Genomic DNA, 13,834 nt, shown 5'->3' with positions numbered 1-13,834 from the left:
AATGAGCGTTCACACTGCACCAAATGAACCGTATCAATGGAAGTAGATCAGGCTTCGTTTAAAGCACTGTACATGTGCTCTCATTCACGGGTACTGTTTACTCGCTCTAACGTAACAGGAGCAAGTTAAATAGTACCCATGAGTGAAAACATCGTGAGGAGTCATTTCTGCACCACGATGGAGCAGTATGATATTTGTGAGCAGAAAAGCATCCTGACAGATTAACCTCTCCTTTACACTGGGTGTGTGTGCGCCATGTTACGGCTGCACCATGGTTTTATTCCAACCTTTGTGGCACAGCAATCTATACCAGGAGCGTGTTAGGTGTGAAGCGCCTGCAAGTGCAGTCCACTTAGCAGGATCCACGAAATCATAGGAGGAGTTCTCCACTTCCAGGGTAAACGAAAATTACCGGAGGCTTTTACACTGCTCTCGTTCTGATTTCCTGTCTACCCCTATCTGAACTGCGGAAATTGACGCATTCTGAGTGCGTGAAGCGTCAAGGTGGAATTAAGTCAGGTGCGTGTGAAGCACGTTACGGCTGCGCCGCGGCCTCCGCTGCTATTCACGGCTGTTTTAGTCAATGGTTTGTTTTATACCGGGTGACCCGCAAGCACGCATCAGAAGCACATTGCCATGACGCTCCGCTAAATTTATGCACCAAGTCTATTTTTGAAGCTTCACGCACCCAAAATGCGTCAATTCCACAGTTCAGATAGGGGCAGATGGAAATCAGACATGGGAGCAGATTATCCACTTCTCCTGTGATTTTGTGATCTCGCGGTGGACTGCACTCATGGGCGCTCCATACCTGACATGCTCCCGGTATAAAATGCCAAGCCACGCAGGTTGGAACAAAACCGTGTCGCAGCTGCAACATGACATACATGCACCCGGTATAATTCCAGCATCGAACGGCGCGTAAATTTAGCGGAGAGCTGCGACAAGGCACTTCTGGGATGCTTCTGATACACGCTGTGGTGCACCCAGTGGAAACTAAACCACTGACTGAAACGGCCGCGAATAGCAGCGGAGGTCGTGGCGCAACCGTAACATGATGCACACGCACCCAGTATAAAGGAGGGGTATGTCCACTGAGCAAAGGGGGCCTTATAAGATGAACAATGGTGACGAGCAGAGACTAAACTCTCTCAAAGCATGCGCCTCTGCTCACCCCTCGCTCGACTTCGTAGTTATTGATATTATTAGTGTGGTAGTTCAAAGCAAAAAGTGAGTGTGTGTAAAAGAGACTACAATAAGGTGTGTGTTTTTAAATAATGGTGTGTGAAGGCTTTTTTAAATTAGTTTTTATTATGGGTTGCACGAAAAGTGCTTTATAAATAAAATTGGATTTGATATTTGCTATTAGGCAGAAACATGTATGTTAAAAATGAATCTTTTAAAAACACATTTTTGTCAAACCATACCATACCAATTTATCTATAAAGGTCCTTAAAAAAACAACAAGGATGACCAAAGTGCTGCACAAAAGATCAATCAACAGACGCAGTGGCCAAAACTTAAAAGACAGCAGGACATGTGAATCTGCGGCTGGATGAGCTGCACTACCTGAGCCACTTGTGTGGGTTGTAGACTCCGTCTCATGCTGCCACTAGAGTAAAAGCACCGCCAGCTTTCAAAAGTGACCAAAAACATCAGCCAGAAAGCAGAACTGAGAAGTGGTCTGTGGTCACCACCTGCAGAACCACTCCTTTATTGGGGTGTCTTGCTAATTGCCTTTAATTTACACCTATTGTCTTTTCCATTTACACAACAACATGTGGAACTGATGGTCAGTCAGTGTTGTTGTTTAAGTGTTCCCTTTTTTTTTAAATTTATTTTTAGATGTGTATATGGAAAATATTGGGAATATACCAATATTTATATATATAGTATATATATATATAGTAGTTTGAAGAGTCACTTTGTTGCCGCTCTGTTAACAAGAGGAAGAACAGGGTTTGGACTGTTGACATATCTGAAACAAGCTGGAAAAGTCTTATTAAAAAGAAATGAAAAGTTTTCATACCTTCAGCAGGAGTTCCACCACCTCAGTGTGCACCAGTCCCTGGACTGACTCCCCATTCAAATGTGTGATGAGGTCACCTGCCCTCAGCCCTGCCTCGTGTGCTGGACTGCCATCCTCAACACACTGAATGGCAGACACCAAATATTCTCTACATTAACAGTAGAGCAACCATCAAATGAACCTGAAAAGGTTTGTTTAAAAAAATGAATGCACCAAATGTTTTTGGTTTGCTTAGGCTCCAAAACAAAAGTCACACACAAGCACGGTTTATCAACTGGACCAGATGCTAAACTGGTTATAAGATACAGAGCTGGCCCAACATGATGGAGAGACCGATATGTGGACAAAAAAAAACACTGTAAAGACTTCTATGTCATTTCTACAGTTGAATTTTTATGCATCTTAATTAGAATAAACACTCCCGGTCCTCTTCATCAGCTACTTCCTGTTGTCCACCTGTTATCTAACCAGCCAATCACATGGCAGCATGTAGTTACGTAAACGTGGTGAAGACAACTTGCTGAAGTTCAAACTGAGCATCAGAATGAGGAAAAATGGGGGTTTGTGAGACTTTGAACATGGTAAGATTGTTGGTAGAAAGGAAACAGGAAGTCAGATAAGCACTGGGTCCAAGGTCTGCAGAACAGCATCTCTGAACATACAACACATGCAGCCTTGAAGCAGAAGGGCTACAGCAGCAGAAGACCACACCGGGTGGCAGCTAAGAACGGTAAACTGACATGGGGGATATTGTTTCCGCTCATGCTGGACCCCTTAAGGCCCATTTATGCTCAATGCAGAAGGACGGACACTTTCGTGGGTAATTTGGTCCGTTTTCAGGGGCCTTGCAGATCCATTGCTTAACACAGCAAATAGAGCGAAACCACTGGAAACCATGGGAGCAGTGTTGAGCAGAATAGCTGACATGTGACCAGGGAAGAAGAAAAGGAACAGGAGGAAGAAGAAGAAGAGGACTGTAGAGATGAGGGCAGCTTCATGGTGACGCATTACCGCCACCGACCGCCATCTGAAACTGATGTCAGAACGTGGGGGTGATATCCCAAGTCAGACCACTAGTGGATGAACTGACTTCATGACAACATAAAAGATGCATGGATGAATGAAGGTCGGCGATGTATGACAATGTTTGAAACGTACATAACTATTTACGTACGTCAAACTGTTATGTCAGAATATTATGAAATCTGTTTAATTTTTTCGTAAATTCAGAGTTTTCTGGGTGTCTTCCCCTAAATTCTGTGCTTCATTACGTAACCTCATGCTTTCCAGGTGAAATTGTCTAACCATGTGGTGGGTACAATCTTAAAAGGTCAACAGGAAAATTTTCTATTTTTTATTTTAAAGATTGTTTTTGGCTCTAAATGTTATAATTCAACTGTTACAAACATCCAGGTTTGTTTTTCAATTTAAAAATATTTTAAAATAAAGAAAATAAATCAGTGACCTCTCCTATCAGTCATTTTCATTTATTTCATGGATCTCTTCCAGGTTCTTCTCCAGGACCGTCTCCAGCTGCAGCTCAAACACTGGTGACATCTGTTCTCTTCTCCATGTTCACCACCCTGATGCTTCACCAGAAACAGATGCAGCTTTCTTAAAATTTTTTCTAAAGCCGACTAACGTTGGATTTGATCATCTCTATCGTTGCTGTCGGCCTCTTGTCCTCTGCTGAACTCCTAGAGGAGACCTGATCTCCATCAGTTCAGGCTGCTACCACGTCAATATGGAGCCAGACCTCTGAGGAAGGTTTCCAACACCTTGTTCAATCCATCACACCAAGGGTTAAGGGGGTCTGACCCGGAACTAGAAGGCGGTCCCGATAAAGAGGACAACCCGGAACTAGAAGGCGGACCCGATGAAGGGGACGACCCGGAACTAGAAGGCGGACCCGATGAAGAGGACGACCCGGTACTAGAAGAAGGACCTGATGAAGAGGACGACCCGGTACTAGAAGAAGGACCCGATGAAGAGGACGACCCGGTACTAGAAGACGGACCCGATGAAGGGGACGACTCGGAACTAGAAGGCGGACCCGATGAAGGGGATGACCCGGTACTAGAAGGCCACCCGATGAAGAGGACGACCCGGAACTAGAAGGCGGACCCGATGAAGGGGACGACCCGGTACTAGAAGAAGGACCTGATCAAGAGGACGACCCGGTACTAGAAGAAGGACCCGATGAAGAGGACGACCCGGTACTAGAAGACGGACCCGATGAAGGGGACGACTCGGAACTAGAAGGCGGACCCGATGAAGGGGATGACCCAGTACTAGAAGGCCACCCGATGAAGAGGACGACCCGGTACTAGAAGACGGACCCGATGAAGGGGACGACCCGGTACTAGAAGACGGACCCGATGAAGGGGACGACCCGGTACTAGAAGACGGACCCGATGAAGGGGACGACCCGGTACTAGAAGACGGACCCGATGAAGGGGACGACTCGGAACTAGAAGGTGGACCCGATGAAGGGGATGACCCAGTACTAGAAGGCCACCCGATGAAGAGGACGACCCGGTACTAGAAGACGGACCCGATGAAGGGGACGACCCGGTACTAGAAGACGGACCTGATGAAGGGGACGACCCGGTACTAGAAGACGGACCTGATGAAGGGGATGGTGGGTGTATTTTTGTCCAATAAACACATGAATAAAAATTCACAGAGACATGGAAACGTACCCAGACCATGTGATGGACCGTGTAGATGTCGCTGTTTCCCATGTAGACCCTGATAGCTCGCAGTGCGAAGCCAAACCTCCTCCCGGAGCTGTGGATGACCACTGGAGGCCTGAGGCAGCTGATATTGATGGACAGATTGGATGACAGAGACAAGGACGATTTGGGGCTTGATGGAGGATCAGCAGAGTCGTCTGGTTGAGGAGAAAGAGGACAATCAATAATTCAAATTTACTCCACACTCCTACTTTTAAACCCCCGAATCCTCAGAGTCAGACCAGCACCAGTACTGATGGGTTATTGTGTCATTTAGACGTCATCAGGCTGTCCTCATATATCTAAATTAATTTATTAACAAACATGACAGTAACTGGAACATGTATTTACTGGACCCTCCCGTCTCAGCTGGTTTTGTCTCTTTATCTGGGGTGATGATGAGCGAAAGTCCAGAAACTAAAGCAGACTTCAGGACTTTTCCTGTGGGGGATCTGGGTTTTTCTGGGGTCTCGAGCTGGTGTGCAATCCGTCGGGAAGCTCCTCTCCGGAAGGTCGGCCTCGTGCCCGTGCTATTGCTCTAGAGTCGGATGCGGCGCAGGTTGGAAACCACCTCGTCTGTGATTGGAGGACAGAGTGTGAGCACTGAAGTTCCACTGACACTAAAAGAAGAAGGGACAGGAGCTCCTGGCTGGACGAGCTTTACCTTCCTCCTCAGCGGAGATGGCGAAGCGAGGCATGATGTCCAGGCTCTGGGTGCTGTTCATCACCAGCTGGCTGGCACTGCGCTCCGACTGCGAGGAACTGGAGGAAGCTCGTGGCCGAAGACTGTGGAGGGCAAACAGAATGGGCCGTCTACAATAAAACAGCAAACTTAAGTTGAACGAATTCATATTATAATCAGTGATGCAGGAGTAACGGCGTTAAAATAATGGCGTTATTTTTTTTAGTAACGGTTCAGTTACTGACAGCGCGTTACTGATTCATTTTGTTGAGTGATAGGGCTGAAACTGGAGAATACTCTCAACATCCAAGTAGAAAAGTTGCGACCGGGTGGTCGCGAAGTGTGTCCGCACCTTTTATCATGGAGTGTTCGCTCCATTTAAACAGGGCCATCAGCCGGGTATGAGGCCAGATCAGTCTCAATAGGAATGAACTCACGCCATTATGCAAACCAGAGCATGTGCATTTGTGAAAAACCTGGCGTGAGTTCATTCCTATTGAGACTGATCTGGCCTCATAGCCGGGTGACCAGCTCAGATCCGACGGCTAGTTCGGTGAGAACGCTCCTTTTAACCACGGAACAAACCATCGGTTGGTTCTCTGAGAAACTTAGAAATGTTCCAACCTGATAAATAATGTTGATGTTCGCCTTTAATTGTTCAGTAGAAAACTTCACATTACCATGATTCCTCAAACAACTGCTGCAGATTTTCTCTGGGCAGAGGAGTTCTGGTCCAGTCCAACTAATCGTCCCGTGTTAACTAGGAGACCTCCAATGGACACCGTTGCACTTTGCAGACTACAAGCTGATAGAAATGTGAAAAAAATATGGCTTTATTGTAAACTTTTATGATCAATTTTGTCCTGAAAGATCCATGCCTCTTTTATTTTGGTAAAGCCTCTTTCCACCCAAACGCTTTCCTCCTCATTGCTCGTCATCCCTTCTCCCTGGGTCACCGCCCGGCTGACGGTAAAGGAGCGGACCCAGTCAGTGTGCGCAGCCACACACAAACATCCAGGAGACGCAGCAACTATCGTATAAGATAGCTGTCAAAAAGACGTATGCATGATTCTAAGATTTGTAGTCGTATTTTTGTGTTAATAAAAGTTTTGTGCACAAATCAAGGCTGTCATATATGTGCGTCTGGTCAATTTTGTGGATTAGGAGTTGTTTTATGTGAGTATGAATCTTAAAGCTGTGAGTGCAAAATCTTGTGAATACAACTCCAATTTCTACGAAGACAAAGTCTCCTATTCTGTGTGGACACGAATTCACGTTTTTGGGTACGAGTAGAAAAGTATTCAGATGAAGTCACAAGGGAGGAGTAATCGATCTGCCGATTGTACAAAACACAACAAGCTCCAATTTCAAAGATGGCTGAAGAAATTGCAGCGGGAGGAGCTACCGGCTCAAGTGAAGCATCACAGGTAAGATGTTCAAGCGGTCTTTATTTATATATTAAAGAAAAACATACTATTTTCAATAATATTCTTTGATTTAAAGACGTACTGCTATAGTTTGCCATGTCGGGTAGTGCTAGCATTAGAAGCTGGCTTGTGCTATTAGCATTCATGTAGCGTGGAAACTATAAAATGTTTATTCTTAGACAATGTCGATTGAAATGCGACTTTTATGGATTTATTAATTACGCTATTTAGTCGATCAGTCTGTCCTCGCCAATCCTCTTTTCCATTTACCCCACTCCCTTCGCCCGCCGAAGCTGAGGATAAATCAATCCATGTACCGGTGAATAACCGTATTTATTATATATGTCATGATATGCATATTTATGTAATCTTCTCTGCCATAAACACGATATTGCGGGGGTTGCGGGGGCGTTTGAGTGACGTGACCTGGGACGCCGATGGAGTGAAGAGACTTAATTCCTCAACCAGCGGAGCACCGTTGCTAGGGGCATTGGCGTCCCTAGCAACGGTGCTCCGCTGGTTGATCAGATGACAAAGATGATGCTCAGGGAGGAAATATGCCAGATATTTGCCCTATGAGGTTTTACGCGGTACTTAACCAACTTCAGAGTAATAGTGATGGTTAAAGAAATCCATTGCAACTTTCTACTGGGAGGAATTAAGTCTCTTCACTCCATCGGCGTCCCAGGTCACGTCACTCAAACGCCCCCGCAACCCCCGCAATATCGTGTTTATGGCAGAGAAGATTACATAAATATGCATATCATGACATATATAATAAATACGGTTATTCACCGGTACATGGATTGATTTATCCTCAGCTTCGGCGGGCGAAGGGAGTGGGGTAAATGGAAAAGAGGATTGGCGAGGACAGACTGATCGACTAAATAGCGTAATTAATAAATCCATAAAAGTCGCATTTCAATCGACATTGTCTAAGAATAAACATTTTATAGTTTCCACGCTACATGAATGCTAATAGCACAAGCCAGCTTCTAATGCTAGCACTACCCGACATGGCAAACTATAGCAGTACGTCTTTAAATCAAAGAATATTATTGAAAATAGTATGTTTTTCTTTAATATATAAATAAAGACCGCTTGAACATCTTACCTGTGATGCTTCACTTGAGCCGGTAGCTCCTCCCGCTGCAATTTCTTCAGCCATCTTTGAAATTGGAGCTTGTTGTGTTTTGTACAATCGGCAGATCGATTACTCCTCCCTTGTGACTTCATCTGAATACTTTTCTACTCGTACCCAAAAACGTGAATTCGTGTCCACACAGAATAGGAGACTTTGTCTTCGTAGAAATTGGAGTTGTATTCACAAGATTTTGCACTCACAGCTTTAAGATTCATACTCACATAAAACAACTCCTAATCCACAAAATTGACCAGACGCACATATATGACAGCCTTGATTTGTGCACAAAACTTTTATTAACACAAAAATACGACTACAAATCTTAGAATCATGCATACGTCTTTTTGACAGCTATCTTATACGATAAGCAACGGCCAGTCCAGAGAAAACAGAGGAAGAGTTTTGATCATTTTTCCATCAGAGATAAGAGACGAGAGTGTTGTGAGAAATGTTCATCGTGACCAGAAACAAGGTTTTCCTCACGGTGGCTGGAAGCAGGTAGAATCAGGTGAAGCTCCTGAGGAGGAGGCGGAGACGCGACCTGCAGCAGCCTGAGATCAGTGTCCATGATTTTTCTGTTAGTCATTTATTCCACCAGGTTTCCATTTCAGTCAGTCAGATCTAATATTCGGTTTTATTGCAGATGGATTTGAAATCCTGTTAAAAGGAAATATTTGAACATTTTTTAAAAAGTAATGGAGTAGTTATTTGTAATTATTACTTTTATAAAGCTGTACCTCTGTTACTATCACAGTTATTTTTGTAATGTAAAAGTGACGTGCCCAAGACTGATTATAATTAATATAATCATCCAGGAAAGAGGGATGAACCCAGTTTAGGCTTCTACTCTGACTTACGCAACAGTTTAATATAAGGACAAAAACAGCTGAAAGGTTAATGATGAGGTGCAGTGAGGGCTGGTTTTGGTTCTCATAATGAGGACATCAGTCTAGCTCTCAACCCCCTCTGTGTCCATCTGTCCTCTTGTCTCCGCTGGCCAAGTGCTTGTGTCCATCACAGGGATAGAGAAAGCTGGACTAAAGGACAGTACAGAGGTAATCAATAGCAGCAGGAGCAAGCCTTGAGTACCAGGGCAATCAAGGCCTAGATCTACCACACCTCGGAAACAATCCAGCACCTCAAAGCAGGGTGCAAGATACTGGCAGGCAAAGAATACATGGAACGCTATAACCAAGTAACCAGCATAGTGTACAGAAACATCTGTGCAGAATATGGGCTGGAGACCCCTATGTCACAATGGGAAACACCTCCCAAGGTGGTGGAGAATGAGAGGGCAAAGATCCTGTGAGACTTCCAGTTTTCCATGTTATTTTTTAGTTGCTCTGATGGCAAAACACTAACTGCCTCCATTCAAAAGTGGGTTTTCAGTTTGTCAGCATTTGAAATTCAGAACCATTCATATGTATTCAAGCAATGTTTTAAACAACTTATGACAATTTATTTTAATGGTTAACTGAAAAAAATATATTTTCTGCCCAATCTGAAATGCTGTAATTGTTTAACCTGTTTATTATGCTCACTTTTAATCTTTTCAAATGTTCAGAAATGAAGAGGCCAAAAAGTAAACCAAAGAAAAACTTTATTTTCTAGCCAGAACAACATTATGCATGACCAAGCCTGAGCAGCACAATTGTTTTTGCATATGATCTAACATCATAAGAGACACTCTGGGCTTTTGTTTTAAGCAATTCTTAATGTTGTTGCTGCTTCTGACACTTTCAACATGTCTGCACTGGAGGTGAGGATGCATTTAATTATAAAAAATAACAGAAGGACAAACTTAAGTGCAAATCTTTTTACTGTACAGTGTTAACACTTAAATATATTCTATATCTACCAAGTGGTAACTGGACAGGCAGGTCATTTCACATTGTGGAACAGCTTGTGGGCAACCTGTAAAGAGGGAAGAAACCAAAAATATGAGCAGAATGTCATCCACCTTTTTTTATCACTTTGTGTGACACACACTTACACAATGGTCCCGTGCATGCAGGAAATCGAAGAGTTCTTCTGTGCATTCCTCATTAGTGCTGGATCTGGAGCTGACCCTGGCTTCACAGATCTCCAGACGCTCCTTGTAGTGCACACAGTGTTCAGTCTGCTCACACTTTGCTCGTATTGTTTCTAGAGGGTCCTGAAAGGCACAAGATGGAAATGTGACGTGCTTAAATAATACTCCAACGCAATGGAGTCATTAAAGCGCTTCATGAAGGTGACTTTAGGATTAAGTTAATGGGTAAATGACTCACAAATACAAATACAAAAAATTTTGTCTCTTAAGCTAGCACTATAAAAAATAATACATTTTCTTTCACTTTAATGATGCAGCTGGTTAGAATATGGGAAACTTATCTTTCTGGGACAACAAAAAATAGCAAACAAAGCTATAATGTAAACATACAGGAGCCAGGACTACAAAGTCTGCTTGAAATCCAAGTAAAAGTTTTAACAGAGTCAGTTGTTTGGCGAAATTCAGCCATTAAGTAACTATTCTTCTATGTTTAATGTGACTTACCACCATTTCTTCTTCCTCTTCTTCTTCCTCCTCCTCCTCCTCTGCAGGTGCATCTTCTTCCTAAGCAGTGGCAAATAAAGTCATAACAGTTCACAGCAGTGGATTAATAAAACACTTTTCAACTACTAAATGCTACCAGACTGGAGTCTGTTTTACGATTGAGTATAAAAGGGACCAAAAAAAAGTATATGTATATGTAATGGCAAAACCAAACAAGACTTAAAATACTCCTTAACTCATATTGTTTCATTTCAGTCGCCGACGACATCTCAATTACATACAATACCTCAAAATGTAAAAAGGCTGACCATTAACTTAAGGAAGGTATGCAACACAACTGGGTTAGGTTACGCAAGCGAGAAGAACACAAATAGACGGATAATGACATATTTTCAATACCTCGTCGTCGGGTTCTCCGTATGTGAGCGCTCTTCTTTCGAAACCCATGTTTAGGTGTCTGAAATCTGGCAAAAATGTAGGCAGAAAGAAGTCCAAAGCTGGCAGGTGCCCCTGCTTGAGGACGCGAGGTCGATCACACTCCGGAAACGACTAGAAGATTCGTCCAACGACCTTTTCTATTGGTTGAGAAATATGATTGACATTTGTTAAGCCTAATCATATGCAGGTTAATGTGTAAGTCCCGCCTATCTACAACCCCGAGTACGGAACCGTTGTTTTGAGTAACAGAAAAGTCGGACCAAATAACTTGTCGTACGGCGTAATGGCGCTTTTCCTGGACACCAGACTTCTAGTGAGAAAGGCTAAAGATTTAAGATGTTTGACCCCAAAACGGAACAGAGTGAAAGAAAAATGGGTACGTTCTTAACCAACTAAATTTTTAATATGTTTGTTATTTGAGGAAATTTTAGTACAAGTTTTAATTCCCACATATCATCTTAAACTCACTCAGGTCCATCGTGCTAGTACCAGGTTGGATCCACTTTTTCCTCCAGAATTGCCTTAATTTTTGGTTTCATAGATTTGAACGATGTGTTGGAAACCTTCCTCAGAGGTTTTCTCCATACTGACATGACAGCATCACACAGTTGCTGCAGGTTTGTCGGCTGCATCCATGATGAGAATCTCCTGTTCCACCACATCCTAAAGCTGCTCTACTGGACTGAGATCTGGTGGCTGTGGAGGCCGTTGGAGTCCAGTGAACTCATTGTCATGTTTTAGAAAGCAGATGGAGATGATCTGAGCTTTGTGACATGGTGCATTATCCTGCTGGAAGTAGCATCAGAAGATGCTCCACTGTGGTCATAAAGGGATGAACATGGTCAGCAACAATACTCAGGTAGGCTGTGGTGGTTAAACCAGGCCACGTTGGTACTAAGGGGCCCAAATTGGGCCAAGAAAATATCCTTCCCACTATTACACCAGCAGCAGCCTGAACTGTTGTTACAAGGCAGGATAGATCCATGTTTTTACGATGTTTCCACCAAATTCTGAGCCTACTATCTTAATGTGGAGCTGAAATGGAGACTCATCAGACCAGCAATATTTCTCCATCTTCTATTTTCCAGTGTTGGTGAATGTGTGAATTGTAGCCTCAGTTTGCTGTTCTTAGCTGACAGGAGGCATCTGGTGTGGTCTTCTGCTTATTTAACCAGATAAGTCAATTGAGAACCAATTCTTACTTACAATGATGACCTGAGTCAGAAGCAACAAGAAAACATGCAATAGGTTGGACATTTTGTATGTTTTAGGTGTATTATTGAGGGCCTACTTTGGGATTGGAGTAACTAATTTCGTTCTACCCACGTCTTTGTACTTGTGTGGAATGACAACAATAAAGAATCCTTGAATCTTTGAACCTTCAGAAATGTTATTCTGCATACCTTGATCAGAACCAGTGCTTATCTTTCTATCATCTCCAACCAGTCTGCCCATTCTCCTCTGACCTCTGACATCAACCAGACATCCTGGTCCAGACAACTGCTGCTCACTGGCTATTTTCTCTTCTTCAGACCATTCTCTGTAAACCCTAGAGATGGTTTTGTGTAAAAATCCCAGTAGATCAGCAGTTTCTGAAATACTCAGACCAACAACCATACCACGTTCAAAGTCACTAAAATCCTCTTTCTTCCTTATTCTGATGCTCAGTTTCAGCTTCAGCAAGTCATCTTCACCATGTCTACATGACTGAACGTGTTGAGTTGCTGCCCTATGATTGGCTGATTAGATAATTGTGTTAATCAGCTGAACAGGTGGCGCTGATAAGGTGGACGGTGAATGTATAATAACCATGGAACATTTGAATTGCAAAAGAAAAGTCTCGTAAGGCAGACCATGAAGAAAAATTAATCTTTCTCTTTCTCTTACTTACTTACTTACCAGGCTGCTACACGTCCCAAATACCCCCCCACCAGACTAGCTTTGCAGCACTTTGATGCCACCTACCCTGCCCAGTTAGGGCCGCTGTGGCCATCAGTCCGAGTTGCCCTGTTGTCAGAGCGGAAATATGGAGCCCTGCTGAATAACTTCTCCCAAGATGACGGCCTGGCAGCTCTCCAAGCCCAGGGATGTAGAGACTTCATCAGAGATGGGCAGAGTAGGTGTGCCTTTCCAGTATTCACCAGCAAGTGTGGCCTTCACATTCACTCCTTTGTGTTTGTTTCTTTCTTTCAGTTTTTTTAATCATATTTCACATTTTTCATCTTCTCTACAGCTCAGTCATCCTTTGAGCAAAACTCAGAACCTGGAGTTAAAGAGGAATGCAGCGATCAGATATCTCCCGTACATCTCAGTCCAAATGTAAAGTGTTTGGTGTTTCCTAGAGGGGATGTCACACGATTCAAGCCTGCAAGGTGAATAAAAGTCTAAAAATATCTATCACTGATGAAGCAGCCTCTTGCTAAAACATAGTTTAATCATCATTTCTCTGCTCCTTTAAGGCCAGACAAGTTCGGCCTGCTGGGTTATTATCTGATGGATGCAGCATCTTTGTTGCCATGTCTGGCTCTGGATGTCCGTGAGGGTCACGCTGTGCTTGACCTCTGCGCTGCTCCAGGTGGCAAGACCCTGGCTTTGTTTCAGACTCAGATGATCAGTGAGTGGACTGATCTCACTCGGTTCTCGACAAACCCGTTCCTCTGTGGCCGTTTGCCTGTATCTTTTCTGTTAATGATCCACCACCATGTTGTGTTGTGTTACAGGATTTTTGTGCGTGAATGACTCATCTGTGTCTCGAACTATGAGACTCAGAAAGGTCCTCCACAGCTACATCCCTAAACATTTTTTGACAAACGAGAAGCTACGCATCACTTCATTTGATGGCA

General features: G+C 43.6%; 3 protein-coding genes across 3 annotated transcripts in view; 1 reads left to right on the top strand and 2 right to left on the bottom strand.

The window, feature by feature from the left end:
• Positions 1–4,890: 4,890 nt before the first annotated feature.
• Positions 4,891–5,620, bottom strand: LOC121644650 (microtubule-associated serine/threonine-protein kinase 3-like). Its single transcript, XM_041992738.1, has 2 exons — positions 5,429–5,620; positions 4,891–5,340 (listed from the first exon to the last, which is right to left on the bottom strand). Exons 1-2 carry the CDS (start codon positions 5,613–5,615, stop codon positions 5,303–5,305), a joined length of 225 nt encoding a protein of 74 aa, XP_041848672.1. The 5' UTR covers positions 5,616–5,620; the 3' UTR covers positions 4,891–5,302.
• A 3,980-nt stretch (positions 5,621–9,600) lies between these two features.
• Positions 9,601–11,113, bottom strand: LOC121644649 (cytochrome b-c1 complex subunit 6, mitochondrial-like). Its single transcript, XM_041992737.1, has 4 exons — positions 10,953–11,113; positions 10,554–10,613; positions 10,011–10,172; positions 9,601–9,931 (listed from the first exon to the last, which is right to left on the bottom strand). The coding sequence occupies exons 1-4, from the start codon at positions 10,998–11,000 to the stop codon at positions 9,899–9,901; spliced, it is 303 nt and encodes a 100-aa protein (XP_041848671.1). The 5' UTR covers positions 11,001–11,113; the 3' UTR covers positions 9,601–9,898.
• Positions 11,114–11,240: 127 nt separating this feature from the next.
• nsun4 (NOP2/Sun RNA methyltransferase 4) overlaps positions 11,241–13,834 on the top strand; it is a 7,209-nt gene continuing 4,615 nt past the window's right edge. The window contains exons 1-5 of the mRNA XM_041992736.1: positions 11,241–11,367; positions 12,894–13,107; positions 13,225–13,363; positions 13,451–13,605; positions 13,712–13,834. The exon at positions 13,712–13,834 is cut by the window's right edge and continues 38 nt beyond it. Coding sequence (XP_041848670.1) covers positions 11,275–11,367; positions 12,894–13,107; positions 13,225–13,363; positions 13,451–13,605; positions 13,712–13,834 — 724 coding nt within the window. The 5' untranslated portion in view covers positions 11,241–11,274. The remainder of the gene's footprint in view (positions 11,368–12,893; positions 13,108–13,224; positions 13,364–13,450; positions 13,606–13,711) is intronic.

Source organism: Melanotaenia boesemani, chromosome 8, assembly GCF_017639745.1.
Source record: "Melanotaenia boesemani isolate fMelBoe1 chromosome 8, fMelBoe1.pri, whole genome shotgun sequence".
Lineage (NCBI taxonomy): Eukaryota > Metazoa > Chordata > Actinopteri > Atheriniformes > Melanotaeniidae > Melanotaenia > Melanotaenia boesemani.
Note: the sequence above shows the minus strand (reverse complement) of the source record. Positions and strands in the feature narration are given on the sequence as shown.